The following is a 14,347-nucleotide window of genomic DNA, read 5'->3' on the forward strand; positions in this document are numbered from 1 at the left end:
CCCTCATGGCAGAAAGTGAAGAACTAAAGAGAATCTTGATGAAAGTGAAAGAGGAGAGTGAAATAGTTGGCTTAAAGCTCAACATTCAGAAACTAAGATCATGGCATCTGGTTCCATCACTTCATGGCAGATAGGTGGGGAAACTGAAAACAGCGGCTGACTTTATTTTTCTGGGCTCTGAAATCACTTCAGATGGTGATTGCAGCAATGAAATTAAAAGATGCTTACTCCTTGGAAGGAAAGTTATGACCAACCTAGACAGCATATTAAAAAGCAGAGACATTACTTTACCAACAAAGTTCTGTCTAGTCAAGGCTATGGTTTTTCCAGTGGTCATGTATGGATGTGAGAGTTGGACTGTGAAGAAACCTGAGCACCGAAGAATTGATGCTTTTGAACTGTGGTGTTGGAGAAGGCTCTTGAGAGTCCCTTGGACTGCAAGGATATCCAATCAGTCCATTCTAAAGGAGATCAGTCCTGGGTGTTCGTTGGAAGGTTGAAGTTGAAGCTGAAACTCCAATACTTTGGCCACCTGATGCGAAGAGCTGACTCATTTGAAAAGACCCTGATGCTGGGAAAGATTGAGGGCAGGAGGAGAAGGGGACGACGGAGGATGAGATGGTTGGATGGCATCACCGACTCGATGGACGTGAGTTTGAGTGAACTCCGGGAGTTAGTGATGGACAGGGAGGCCTGGCGTGCTGCGGTTCATGGGGTCGCAAAGAGTCGGACATGACTGAGCAACTGAACTGAACTGAAGTGATCACATGACCGTGAGCAACTTACTGACCTTCTGTAGAGCCAGGTGTCCTCATGGGTAAAACAAAGGAGTTGGACACGATGAATTCTAGAATTTAAGGGACCTGAGGATGATGTTATAAGGTTTCACCTGGCTGAGAGGTAGAATTAAAATGAAACAATATACATTAACATATGTAAAATCGACAGCCAGTGGGAATTTGCTGTATGACTCAGGGAGCTCAGATCCAGTGCTCTGTGACAACCCAGAGGGATATGATGGGGTGGGAGGTGGGAGAGAGGTTCAGGGGGAGGGGACATATGTATACCTATGGCTAATTCATGTTGCTGTATGGCAGAAACCAAAACAGTACTGTAAAGCAACTATCCTCCAACTAAAAATAAATAAATTGACTTAAAAAAAAATAGATGATATAGGAATCATCTTGAGTTCCGCATAGAAAGTCACTGTAAGATGTTCCACTGGACATCCATTGGAGATGCCTTTGATATACCTGGTTTTCCATGAGAAGCAGTTGTTAGAGGCTTCGATTTGCTGTAAGAATGCAAATTTCCCCCACAGGTGAATGAACTTTTGATTAGTTTTTGGTTTTATGTTTCTGTCTTTTAGCTAAACTACATGTCCAATTTCCAAAGCTACACCCTGGGCACGAAGTGAGATTGTCTTCCAAACAGTTTCAGAAATACATAGAATTGGTTGTCTCTGAACTCAGGGGCAATGAAGAAGAAGTTCTGGAAAGTGTTGTGGAGTTTCTGATGAACTCTTTAGAAAGGAGCCATGTTGAGAGTCTGAGGAATTGTGCCAGACAAAAGTGGCTGCACCAAATCCAACGTGCTGCAGAGACAAGTGGCGTGTCCTTGGAGCCAGTGTACACGGAGACCTTTAAGGCCCTCACACAGGTGTGCTTTCTAAAATGACATATAAGAGAAAAACATTTCCTCCCAGGTGATGATGTTCAATGGTTGCAAAGGAGGAACACGCAAAATTCTCTTGAGAAATCTTTTAATAGGCTATTTTACTCATTTCAATGTTTTACAATGACCCCAAACCTAGTAAAGATGTAACTGGAATGATTGCAGATTGGCAAGGTAGAAGCAGAGAGGAAAGGTATAAGAAACAGAATTATGTCTTGGAATTCCTAATTTCATTTGTGCCAAGAGTCAAAGAAACTATAACAGACAATAAACTGACATTAAAAACAAAAACAAAAACAGTAAGGAGATGTACAAGCAGTTTAAGCTCTATTTCCCTTGCATGCTGTTTTGGGAGTCAGTTTTAAAAGGAACTATTTGGGGGGTGGTGGGAGGGAGGCTTCAGACAGAGGGGCTATATGTGTATACTTATGGCTGATTTAGAAACCAATGCAACATTGTAAAGCAATTACCCTCCAATTAAAAATAAAGTAAAAATAAAAGGAACTATTTAAATCCTAAAGTCATTATAAAGTAGAATCCAACGTGACACAATAGTTCATAGCACTGCCTAGAAATAAGCTGAGACTATTGCAGAATCCTGTCCCTTAAAAGACATGACCTGGATGAACCACCATCCACAGCTCTGCTGCCTTCCTTGGACGCTTCCAGCTTACTGCTTTTCCCAGGCAGGAACAGCATGGCTGTCTTCTACAAGTACCACAGCTTCCATTGATCCGGGGAAACTATGTCATTCATCTCAGCTAAATAGCAACACAGGATTATGGGAATCATCTCCTGAATGGCTTCATTTTCCAATATATCAATAATTGGAAATGATGGGACCAGGAACAGTAGACCAATCAAGAAAAAGAGATATTGGAATTTCCCTGGCAGTGCAGTGATTAAGGACACTGCATTTCCACTGCAGGAGGCTCAGCCAAAAAGCAAAAGAGTTATTGTTCCAACTTGCTTCAGAAATCTGCCATACCCTTAGAGACATCTTACTACTACATTTTTGTTAGTCTATTGATTTTCTATGTAGAAAAGGAGGAATCAAGAAGGGAAAAGAAAAGCACAAAGAACAAACCCAAGTTTATAGGAAGAGGAGACAAATATCAGAGAAAGTGTCTCTCATATTCCCAATTTATACCCATACTTGGCATATGTGTTAACACATAATATTGTTATAATATTTTAGGTACATAGAATTTTCAGTTATTTTAATTAGACATAGTAGTTGTGGGACTTCCCTGGAGGTCAGCTGGTTAGTACTCTGTGCTTCTACTCCAAGGGGCATGGGTTTGATCCCTGATCAGGGAACTAGAATCCCACATGCTGTAGAGTACAGCTGAAAAGAAAAATAAATAGTAGTTGCATATAGTCTGCAATCTGGAGCCCCAAGTAATCGTTTCCTGAAATGATGTAAGTCAAATGTCACAGCCAAACTATGTTAAGAATTTCTCGAGAGCATTTTCCCATATTCACATCATAGTGGATGGTCAAGAAATATGAGTCATCTTTCTTGCCTGAGCTCTCTAAAATAAGCACTTTTAACTGAAGTCCATACAACATGAGTATGGTTCAAAGGGATCCAAGTTTTAAACCTCTAAATATAAGTAGACTTGACAGATTTTTTTTTTTTTTTAGTAGAACTGGTCTGGTTGGCATAAAGTAAATCTATTCTACTCACTGAAACTCAGGTTTCAGGAACAGCTGTGGTGTCAGCCTTTCCCCCACGGTCTATTTATGGTAATATCTGCATCATTTACTCAGGGAAATGAAATTATTGGGGTCAGATGCACAGATTGGCTAATGAAGGGAGACATGATTAAGAGAATAGCTCTTTGGCAATTGGCAAATAAATGGTCAGAAACATTTTGCCACAGGATGCTGAAGCCCATGGAAATAAGAAGATCAGTGCTCACATTTCCCTCTTAGAAGAAAACCTACTTCTGCCTGATAGAGGGAACGTTCTATTGAGGAATGTAGCTTGTACTTTAGACGATGCTCCGTTTGTTCTGAAAAGAGTGCTCTACAGGGACATGAAGGGGATCAGGTAAGAATTTCCAAAGATGTTGGTTTCACCCCACTTTTGAAAAAAATTCCTTTTGTGAAGTAAAGTAGCACTGAAATCCTTCCTAGTTAGCTGTCCAAGAGAGAAATGCCTCAGGTCACCAAAGTTTCTCAAGCAGGAGGTTTCCAGTCTTGGGTGATTTCACCTGATTTTTCCAAGAGCATTGGTTTTCATGTAGGGACTTTGCTTCACAGTATCAGTTCAATTAGTTGTACCTGCTCCATAAATTATGTCTCCAGTTCAGTTCAGTTCAGTTGCTCAGTCGTGTCCAACTCTTTGTGACCCTATGGACTGCAGTACACCAGGCCTCCCTGTCCATCTTCAATTCCCAGAGTTGACCCAAACTCATGTTCATTGAGTTGGTGATGCCATCCAACCATCTCATCTTCTGTCGTCCCCTTCTCCTCCCACCTTCAATCTTTCCCAGCATCAGGGTCTTTTCATATGAGTCAGTTCTTCTCATCAGGTGGCCAAAGTATTGGAGTTTCAGCCTCAACATCAGTCCTTCCAATGAACATTCAGGACTGATTTCCTTTACGATGGACTGGTTGGATCTCCTGGCAGTCCAAGGGACTCTCAAGAGTCTTCTCCAACACCACAGTTCAAAAGCATCAATTCTTCAGCACTCAGCTTTCTTTATAGTCCAACTCTCACATCCATACATGACTACTGGAAAAACCATAGCTTGACTAGTTGGACCTTTGTTGGCAAAGTAATGTCTCTGTTTTTAATATGCTGTCTAGGTTGGTCATAACTTTTCTTCCAAGGAGTAAGCGTCTTTTAATTTCATGGCTGCAGTCACCATCTGAAGTGATTTTGGAGCCCCCAAAAATAAAGTCAAATTATGTCTCCACATCCTGTTTAAATGGGCTTTCCTGGTAGCCCATTGGTAAAGAATCTGCCTGCCAATGCAGGAGACTTGGGTTCCATTCTTGGGTCAGGAGGATCCCCTGGAGAAGGAAATGGCAACCCAATCCAGCATTCTTGCCTGGGAAATCCCATGGATGGAGGAGCCTAGTAGGCTACCCGCCATGGGGTTGCAAAAGAGTAGGACATGACTTAGCAACTAAACAACAACATCTTGTTTGTGTATGTTTTCTCTGTTATGATCTAAGTTTATTTATTTTTTTTGCCTGTCATAGTGTAAGAACTCTATGTCAACTTTTATTGACATTATGTCTCTTTGTAGCAATCTTTCCCCAATAACACTTATAGTCCCAAATCAAATGCAGCTGGATTCGTATTACAGCCATTATAACAACATAATCACTCTTAATTTCTAGCCCTTTCCATTGTGTCCCCCTAATCTGACTGTATCTGGCTCATCGATCCTCATTTTTTTCTGTACAGTCTTTCTTGTTCTTCGATATACACACTATTAAGCTTATTTTTAAAAATCTTTCTCTCAAGTCAGACTCTCCAGACTGGTAATTTTATATGAGTCCACTTCTCTGATATATAATACTAATGATTATGGATGGACTGATCTAGTGTCCTGCATGGCTTAGTCTAAAGCCCTCTTCTGTGCCTTTCTCCTTTTCTCATATTCCTGTTCCTCAGCTTTACAGTAGTGGATGAAGGGAAGCCAATACATGTCCCCCAAGTTCAGCACCATGGGAACATCTACTTCTGGAACCATTCCCGCAAGAAGAGCGATCACAATGGGTCATTCCTGGCTCTTCCCCTTCAGGACGCATATATGAGGATATTTGGGGTCTTGGCTGTTGACACTCTAAGAGATCCCCAGAAAATTAACATCTTCCTACCCCACGAGATCAGATTCTATCAGGTACGACATAGAAAAGTTCTTCAAAATCAATGGTAGGATAGCCTGTCCTATACTTTTTGAAAAAGTAAAACCTGAAACCAGATGAGAGTAAAGCTATGTATATAAATGGTGTCATCATACATGTGTCAGTCTTTGGAGAGGTTCCCTATTACACATGGAGGGACTCAGACTCAGTTGCATATCTATGCCTCAGATTGTCTGGGAAGCTTGTTAATGTGTTCCATGGTATTAATTTAGGAACGGCATTTTCTGCTATAGAACTGAAATCCAACTATTAGACTACTGGCTAAAACCCAAAAAGTAGGAATGAACTTTTAGAAGAGACGTATTTATGTTTTATTTATAGTGGTAACTAGAAATCCTTTGCTCCTTACACAAACGGTGCTAAATATGATATGCCTTACCATAGTTCTTGATTTTAGTGTTAGAATTTTTGAGGATGAAGAATGAAGGAAAAGCCTAAATGTTTCTCAAATATTCATGTTTTCAAATCAGATCTCAAAAGGGAGTGGCACTTTTTCATGACCTGTAATGCTGTGGCTTCTTTGGTAAAATTGTTGATTATCCAGTATTTCTTTTTTAAAATGTTATATTAGCTTAAACTTAATAGAAAATAAAGTCCATGATGCTTACTGTTGAACAAGAGCAAAAATAAATAAAAATAAAAATCTTTATATCAAGGTTAATATGTGGGTTTTATTCTGGGTTATCAGTGGAGTTTTATTTAAAGACTGTGCCCAGTCGCTCAGTCATGTTCGACTCTTTGCAACCCCATGGAATGTAGCCCACCAGGCTTCTCTGTACATGGGATTTCCAGGCTGGAAATACTGGAGTGGGTTGCCATTTCTTCCTCCAGAGGATCTTCCTGACCCAGGGGTTGAACTTGTGTCTCCTGCATTGGCAGGAGGATTTTTTTACCACTGAGCCACCCAGGAATCCCCAAATATTAAAATAGGTTTGAGGGGACTTCCCTGGTGGTCCAGTGGTTAAGAATCTGCCTGCCAATGCAAGGGTCATGGGTTTGCTATCTGGTTGGGTAACTAAGATCCCATTTGCTGAGGAACAACTAAGCCTGGGAGCCGCAGGCCACAACCAAAGATCCTGCATGACATCAATGAAGATCCCTCGAGCAGCAACTAAGACCCAAGGCAGTCAAATAAATGAACAAGTATTAAGATAACTAACTAAATAAAACAGGTTTTTGAAATTAGGTCCCTTGTTTGAAGATGGTGTTTAAGTATCTTATACTGTCTGCTAAATGAAAATAAAATTAAACAAAAGAAACTAAAAAAAGGAAAGGCACTTTTTAAAAAATATATATATTTATTTTATTATTTATTTGGCTGTTCCAGGTCTTAGTTGCAGCATATAGAATCTTTAGTTGTGGCACCTGGAGAATCCCATGGATGGAGGAGCCTGGTGGGCTGCGGTCCATGGCATCGCTAAGAGTCCGACACGACTGAGCGACTTCACTTTCACTTTTCACTTTCCTGCATTGGAGAAGGAAATGGCAACCCACTCCAGTGTTCTTGCCTGGAGAATCCCAGGGACGGGGGAGCCTGGTGGGCTGCCGTCTATGGGGTCACACAGAGTTGGACACGACTGAAGCGACTTAGCAGCAGCAGCAGAAGCAGCAGCAACATGGGATCTAGTTCCCTGACCAAAGATCAAACCCAGGCCCCATGCATGGCGAATGCAAAGTCTTAGCCCCCGGACCATTAGGGAAGTCCCTGGAAAGCACTTTTAAGATTATAAAATAACTAGACCATTTCTACAAGCATTTAATTTTAGGACTTTCCTGGTGGTCCAGTGGTTAAGACTCCACGCTTCCATAGCAGGGAGCATAGGTTTAATCCCTGGTTGGGGAACTAAAATCCCACATGCTGCACAGTGCAGCCAAAAAGAAAAAAAATTTTTTTATTTAATTTTATGAATAAAAATTTCAGTGAAGGAGATTGAAAACCCTATGCAGGCATTGGACTGGGATGTAGCAGCAATCAGGACGTTGCTATCATCTGTTCCCCTGGATGCTCTTGATGTTTATTTACCATCATTTAAATTTTTCCCCTCTCATTTACTGGATGTACAACTGAGGAAGTGGTAGAATCTTTTCCCCTGGACATTTTTTTAATAATAAGTTTCATTCTCTTCTGACATAAGAATGATGTGAAGATATTAAGATGCAAAGTGGAAGAGTATGGTGAACTATACTCCAAATTATCATTCAGTTCAGTTCAGTTCAGTCACTCAGTCATGTCCGCTCTTTGCGACCCCACGAACCTCAGCACTCCAGGCCTCCCTGTCCATCACCAACTCCCAGAGTTCACCCAAACTCATGTGCATCGAGTCGGTGATGCCATCCAGCCATCTCATCCTCTGTCATCCGCTTCTTCTCCTGCCCCCAATCCTTCCCAGCATCAGGGTCTTTTCCAATGAGTCAACTCTTTGCATGAGGTGGCCAAAGTATTGGAGTTTCAGTTTCAACATCAGTCCTTCCAATGAACACCCAGGACTGATCTCCTTTAGGATGGACTGGTTGGATCTCTTTGCAGTCCAAGAGACTCTCAAGAGTCTTCTCCAACACCACAGTTCAAAAGCATCAATTCTTCGGCATTCAGCTTTCTTCACAATCCAACTCTCACATCCATACATAACTACTGGAAAAAACATAGCCTTGACTAGATGGACCTTTGTTGGCAAAGTAAAGTCTTTGCTTTTTAATATGCTATCTGCTGCTGTTGCTGCTGCTGCTAAGTCGCTTCAGTTGTGTCCGACTCTGTGCGACCCCATAGACGGCAGCCCACCAGGCTCCCCCGTCCCTGGGATTCTCCAGGCAAGAACACTGGAGTGGGTTGCCATTTCCTTCTCCAATGTATGAAAGTGAAAAGTGAAAGTGAAGTTGCTCAGTCGTGTCCGACTCTTCGACCCCATGGACTGCAGCCTACCAGGCTCCTCTGTCCATGGGATTTTCCAGGCAAGAGTCCTGGAGTGGGGTGCCATTGCCTTCTATCTGGGTTGGTCATAACTTTCCTTCCAAGGAGTGTGTTTTACTTTCACGGCGGCAATCACCATGGTCTTATTAGAGAACATGTCAAAGTGAATTATAAATTGACCTCCTAGCCCTTGGAGGTAAAGGCTCTGGAGATATCCTTAGATGTCTTGGGTCATAATATAAAATGCAGATATTTTTGAAGAATTTGTGGTTCCTCCTAGAGTTTCCTTTGATGTGACCATTTTTTAAAGTCTTTATTGAATGTGCTATAACATTGCTTCTATGCTTTGGTTCCTTGGCCAAGAGGCATGTGAAATCTTTGCTCCTCAACCAGGATTGAACCCATACCCTCTGCGTTGGAATGTGAAGTCTCAACCACTGGACCACCAGGGAGGTCATATCCTAAGGTTTCTTGACAACAAGACCACAGATGGGTTCTGAGGGTTTCTGATCCTTTCTCTGTGGAACAGGCTCTCTTTATGTGTTGAAGAAAACCGTGTAACTGCAGGCCTGGAAACCCAGCATACCTGCACAGCTGATCTGATGACAGTAGCCATGTAAACACACAGATATTAATCTTGCATCAGATTGGGGCAGCTCTTACCCATCTGTCCAAGGCTGGCATTAGTTGTTGGCTTTTAAACATTATTTTTTTCTCATTTCAAAGTTTACCTTGTTCTTATGACACTGCTTTCTGATGGTATATACCACTGATTTCACTGGATGATTATCAGCAAACGTAGTAAGTTAGATGGGTTTTCCAGTAGATCTCTGTTTACTCTTTTGGTTTCATTTTTTCATAGTGGAACCTGAAACATTTTTGAGAACTCTTTTGAAATGCCTTTTGAGAACCAATGAATAATTTTTAGGAAGTAGATGATTATTGGGTGTCCCTGGTGCCTCGGTGATAAAGAATCTGCTCTCCAATACAGGAGTTGTAGGGTCTGGAAGATTTCCTGAGGAGGAAATGGCATCCCACTCCAGTAATCTTGCCTGGAAAATCCCATGGACAGAGGAGTCTGGTGGGCTACCGCCCATGGGGTTACAGAGTCGAACACAACTGAGCGACTAAACAACAGGAACAACAGTAACAACAGATGATCATTAATTTAAAAGATAATTCAGGGGACTCTCCCGGATGGTCCAGTGGTTAAGAATCTGCCTTCCAACGCAGGAGACGCAGGTTTGATCCCTGGTCAGGGAACTAAAATCCCACATGCCAGGGGGCAAATAAGCCCACACAGCACAGTGAAGAGCCCATGTGTGCAACTATTAAGATCCGATGCCACCAAATAAGCAAAAATAAAATTTAAAAAAAAAGATAATCCAATTGATGCATTACTAATTATTTGGCTATTTTTAAAAGAGAAGGCAATTTAAATTTCTGTCTCTACAGGGTGTTGCCAATGTCTTTAGTACTGCCTATCACTACGTCCACAGCCGGGAGCACATCCTTCATATTGTGATCACTGGCATCGGCTGGCTCTACAACATCACACCCAGCATCACTGCCATCTCTACATACTTTGTTGAGCCCAACTCAGAGAAGGTAGCTCCTGCTTCAGTTTGTCCAATGAAAGGCACCAGTAGGAGACTGGCAGGCAGAAGGAGAGTGAGGTTGGGGTATTTATGCTTTTGGCTCTCCCTCTCTAGGTTTCTTTGGGTTAGCTGTGTTCTTCAACAAAATGAATAGAATGAAGGGCCATCCCAGGAGGTTGGTGCGGCAAGAAGAGTTCCTGGCCCCCAGGTCTCTGTTGAAGAGACAAGAAGTCAAGTGATCTCTGTGGATTATGAAAACTGCTAATACATTCTCTTTTTTAACATTTTTGAACAATAGTCCTGCTCAGAATGTCCACTTGAAGAGGGCTCCATGCCCCCAATATATGAAATCTTATGTTAGTCTTATGTCAATGGGAAATAAGAGATCATAATCTGTTCTTTTTCTTTATCCTTCTTCTTTGGACCACACACATTTCAAATTTACTGTTAAAAATTTTTACCTGTTAGAGAAAGACAGCACTCAGCTGTGTTTTAAACGTATTCGGTATACAGTCTGATTCAAGAAGAAAGTACTTTGATACTTAGAGAATGGGGAGGCCAAAAATAAAAGTTGGGAATTTTTAAAAAAAAGACCACTGTACCTTAGTCACATGGTCCTCTCTACTTGGCTGTCTTCTCCAGGTTCTGGTAATTGCTTCCTCTCCTTACCTCTTTGGGCTTCCCAGGCGGCTCAGTGGCAAAGAATCTGCCTGTCAAGCAGGAGAAGCTGGTTTGATCCCTGGATCAGGAAGATTCCCTGGAGAAGGAAATAGCAACCCACTCTAGTATTCTTGCCTGGATAATCCCATGGACAGAGGAGCCTGGTGGGCTACAGTCCACAGGGTCGCAGAGTAGGACATGACTGAGCGACTGACTACCATCACCACCTTCAGGCTAAGAGTGATAGCAGCTCCCCATAAATATAACTTTAAAATCTAATTTTTTACCAAAGTTATTTTTAAGTTTAACAAAATTGCAAGAAAATTTCTAGCATAATTTTTTTAATTGGCTAAATGATTTAATCTTCATATGGAAGAAGAATAAATGCATGAGAATAGCTAAGAAAATGAAGGATGGGGGGAATTTACAACTGTAGTCTGGGGAAGGATGGCTGAGTCTCAAAGGCTGAAGTGATTAAAGTGAGGTTGATACATTGATGACATAAAAATGTAAAACTTTCTTGCACCAAAGTTATAAACACAATTAATTGCCATATATCTGGCAGAGAATAACAGTGTTATATAAAAATTAGTGGAATTTTGAAAATCCAAAAGAAAAATAAGCAAAAGACAATTTTATTTTTAAAAAAACCTCATGCAAATGGTCAATAAACATAGGAAAAAATGTTCAGTTGTTCTCATAATGAAATACAAATTTAAGTAAAAGATAATTTCTCACCTACTAAATTGAAAAACATTTTTAAACTGTAATTTGAAATGTCTGTTAGATATCTAAGTGGAGATATTGAATACACAGTTGGATATATGAGCTTAGTGTTTGGGGGAAATCCAGGCTGGTAAGTAAATTATATTTAAAACCATTAGACTGGTTACACAACATTGTGAATGTCTCTAATCCCACTGAATTGCACACTTATGAATGGCAAAAATAATAATATTATGCTGTGTATATTTTACCAAAACAACTCAAAACAAAACATAAACCATGAGACTGGTTGGGATGACCAATAGGATGAATCAGTCTAGGGAAAAAAATTTCTGAGGCCCAAACCTAGAAGCCTTCCAAGTGTTTGGCATCATTGTGGCTCAAAATTATATTGACCTTGACCTATAACTTGAAAAACATTTTATATTGCCTAAGCTTTTCTAATTTTTTTCTATTTGTCCCCAAAAGTCTCAATGAGAGCATGAAGTTTAATCACTCCTCTCTGTAATGAAATTTCTACCTCTTTTCAAGGATTCAGACTATGTTTTACGAAATATGATGGTCACAGGGCAGCAGGGTCTAACAGAAATCCACAAGAATCCCTCTGTCATCTTTAGGAAGACATGCATCTTCAGGTATGGGACATACCTCACCGCCTGTTTTGTTTGACTGCCAGCTTCTGCTTCTTATGAATATAATGGCTCTCATTCTGATGGGGCTTTAAAGGAACATTACTGTAGACCTTTGTCTGCCTGGGTCCTTTCCCCCTTAAGTTCTTTTTAAAACAGATTTCAATTTAGTGTTTTATTTTTTATAATTTTCTTATTAACATGAAATTAACAAAAACCCACCATGGTTATGAAAAATACACCCACATCACTAATCAGAGCTCATCCTCTTAATGTTAGCTAGCCTGCGGACATTTTTTTTTTTTTAACTTAAAGAAGACAGGCTGTTGCAAAGATGGGGAGGAGGCAGAGAATGTTGCCTTTAATAAGTACCCAGTTCTAGATTACCTTGAATGCCTCTCATGTGTGAAATGCAAAGTACGCTACTAAACTACTGCAAAAACAGATCTTAACTAGAATACAGTGCTTCTTAGAGAGTCAGCATAGTTGAATAGGCAGTAACCTATCTCAGGCTAGTAGGCAATTTGACATTTAAGTACCTATGTTAATTCAATTTCAGTTTGGCCTCATACCAGAATGTTCATTCAGTTTTAAGCTCCTTTCCATAGTTATTCCTTGTCCTGGCTAAGAGTTTTACAAGAGTCCTTCTAACACCCAGACTTACAACCTTGGATTCCTGTGTATAACTTAGAGCAGGTGCCTTTTGAGGAACTCTGTTGACCAAGGAAGCTTAGCATGATGCCTCACTACTATGGCTATCATGAAGACATGGCTCAGCTGCAGCGACGGGTAGGTACAGCCAAACAAGGGCATAACCTTTCTATCATGACAGGATTGGTGTTATGAACTGTAAATATGCTTTTTTGGCCATACCCACAGCATGAAGGATGTTAGTTTCCCAACCAGAGGTTGAACCCATGCCCCTTGCAGTGGAAGCACAGAGTCCTAGCCACTGGACCACTAGGGAATTCCCTAAATGTGTTTTTTCTGAGGCTGTGCTAAGCACCAGCGTTTTTACAGATACCTAAAAGGAATGACATCTCAATATCATGTAGATGGGAAAAGGGGGAAAGAGATAAAAGGATGTGTTTATACTTCCTGAGGGAAAGAAGGAGCTACTACATTTCTATGAAAACCTCAGGTCCCTCACTGACACAGGTGCTGTCAGTGCCCTGCCCAAGTATCTTCTGCCAGGGGCTGCAGATCCTATTGCTAATAACTCACCCTGTAATTGTCAAGGGGAGCCCCTCTCCAGGAGGGGCCGATGAGCTCTGTAAACACCTCCCCAACACACATCCAGAGCAGCTTAGAGCTTTGTTGTTGTTTATTGCTTAATTGTGTCCGACTCTTTTGTGACCCTGTGGACTCCAGCCTACCCGGCTACTCTGTCCATGGGATTCTCCAGGCAAGAATATTGGAGTGGGTCGCCATTCCCTTCTCCAGGGGATCTTTCCAATCCAGGGTTCAAAAGCTTGTCTGCGTCTCCTGTATTGGCAGTCAGATTCTTTACCATTGAGCCTCCTGGGCAGCCTCTAAATGAGTAATATTTATAGAAGACATGAACAATGTTATGGTCCGTGGGGAACTCTGCTTGACTCATTTCTACATCCATGAGTCTGTATTTTTAGCTACTAATGGTGGAAGACAGCTGGCTATTCTTAGCATTCTGTAATGACTCACAGATAGTCAGTGGTAAACTGGGGACCACCCTTGTGATGGGAAGTTTTTCAGTCCCTAGAGGTCTACAGCTCCTGGTTACTACTGAAGAACCCATTACACCTTCAATAGAGAAGGACCAAAAACTATGGGAAGACAAAATTAACCCCCAGGTATGGGACCAGGGGATTCCTGGACGAGCCCACCAAGCGGAACCGGTCATCATTGTCCTCCGAGATCCCACTTGGTTTCCTAACCGGAAACAATATCCTCTCAAAAGAGAGGCTCGGGAGGGACTACAGCCTTTAATAAATAAATTCCTTGCTTGTGGGTTATTGGTCCCCACCAGTTCACCATGTAACACCCCAATCCTCTCAGTAAAGAAAAAAGACGGAACCTGGAGAATGGTCCAAGATCTCCGGATCATAAATGAAGCTGTAGTCCCCCTCCATCCCACAGTACCCAATCCCTATGTAATCTTGGGAAAAATCCCACCCAGTGCCAAGTGGTTTACAGTCTTGGATCTCAAAGATGCATTTTTTTTGCACACCACTGGCTAAAGAATCCCAATATCTTTTTGCCTTTAAGTGGGAGGCCCCAGGAGAAAA

General features: G+C 41.4%; 1 protein-coding gene across 5 annotated transcripts in view; it reads left to right on the forward strand.

The window, feature by feature from the left end:
- The window catches only part of EFCAB5 (EF-hand calcium binding domain 5), a 104,413-nt gene that overhangs the window by 76,338 nt on the left and 13,728 nt on the right, over positions 1-14,347 (forward strand). For 3 of the 5 annotated variants that reach the window (XM_061389499.1, XM_061389496.1, XM_061389498.1), the window contains 5 exons: positions 1,370-1,659; positions 3,561-3,730; positions 5,309-5,537; positions 9,926-10,078; positions 11,986-12,089. In XM_061389499.1, coding sequence (XP_061245483.1) covers positions 1,370-1,659; positions 3,561-3,730; positions 5,309-5,537; positions 9,926-10,078; positions 11,986-12,089 — 946 coding nt within the window. Of the gene's footprint in view, positions 1-1,369; positions 1,660-3,560; positions 3,731-5,308; positions 5,538-9,925; positions 10,079-11,985; positions 12,090-14,347 lie in introns of those variants that run through there. The other 2 variants (XM_061389497.1, XM_061389500.1) reach the window with 2 other exon arrangements.

Source organism: Bos javanicus, chromosome 19 (assembly GCF_032452875.1).
Source record: "Bos javanicus breed banteng chromosome 19, ARS-OSU_banteng_1.0, whole genome shotgun sequence".
Taxonomy (NCBI): domain Eukaryota; kingdom Metazoa; phylum Chordata; class Mammalia; order Artiodactyla; family Bovidae; genus Bos; species Bos javanicus.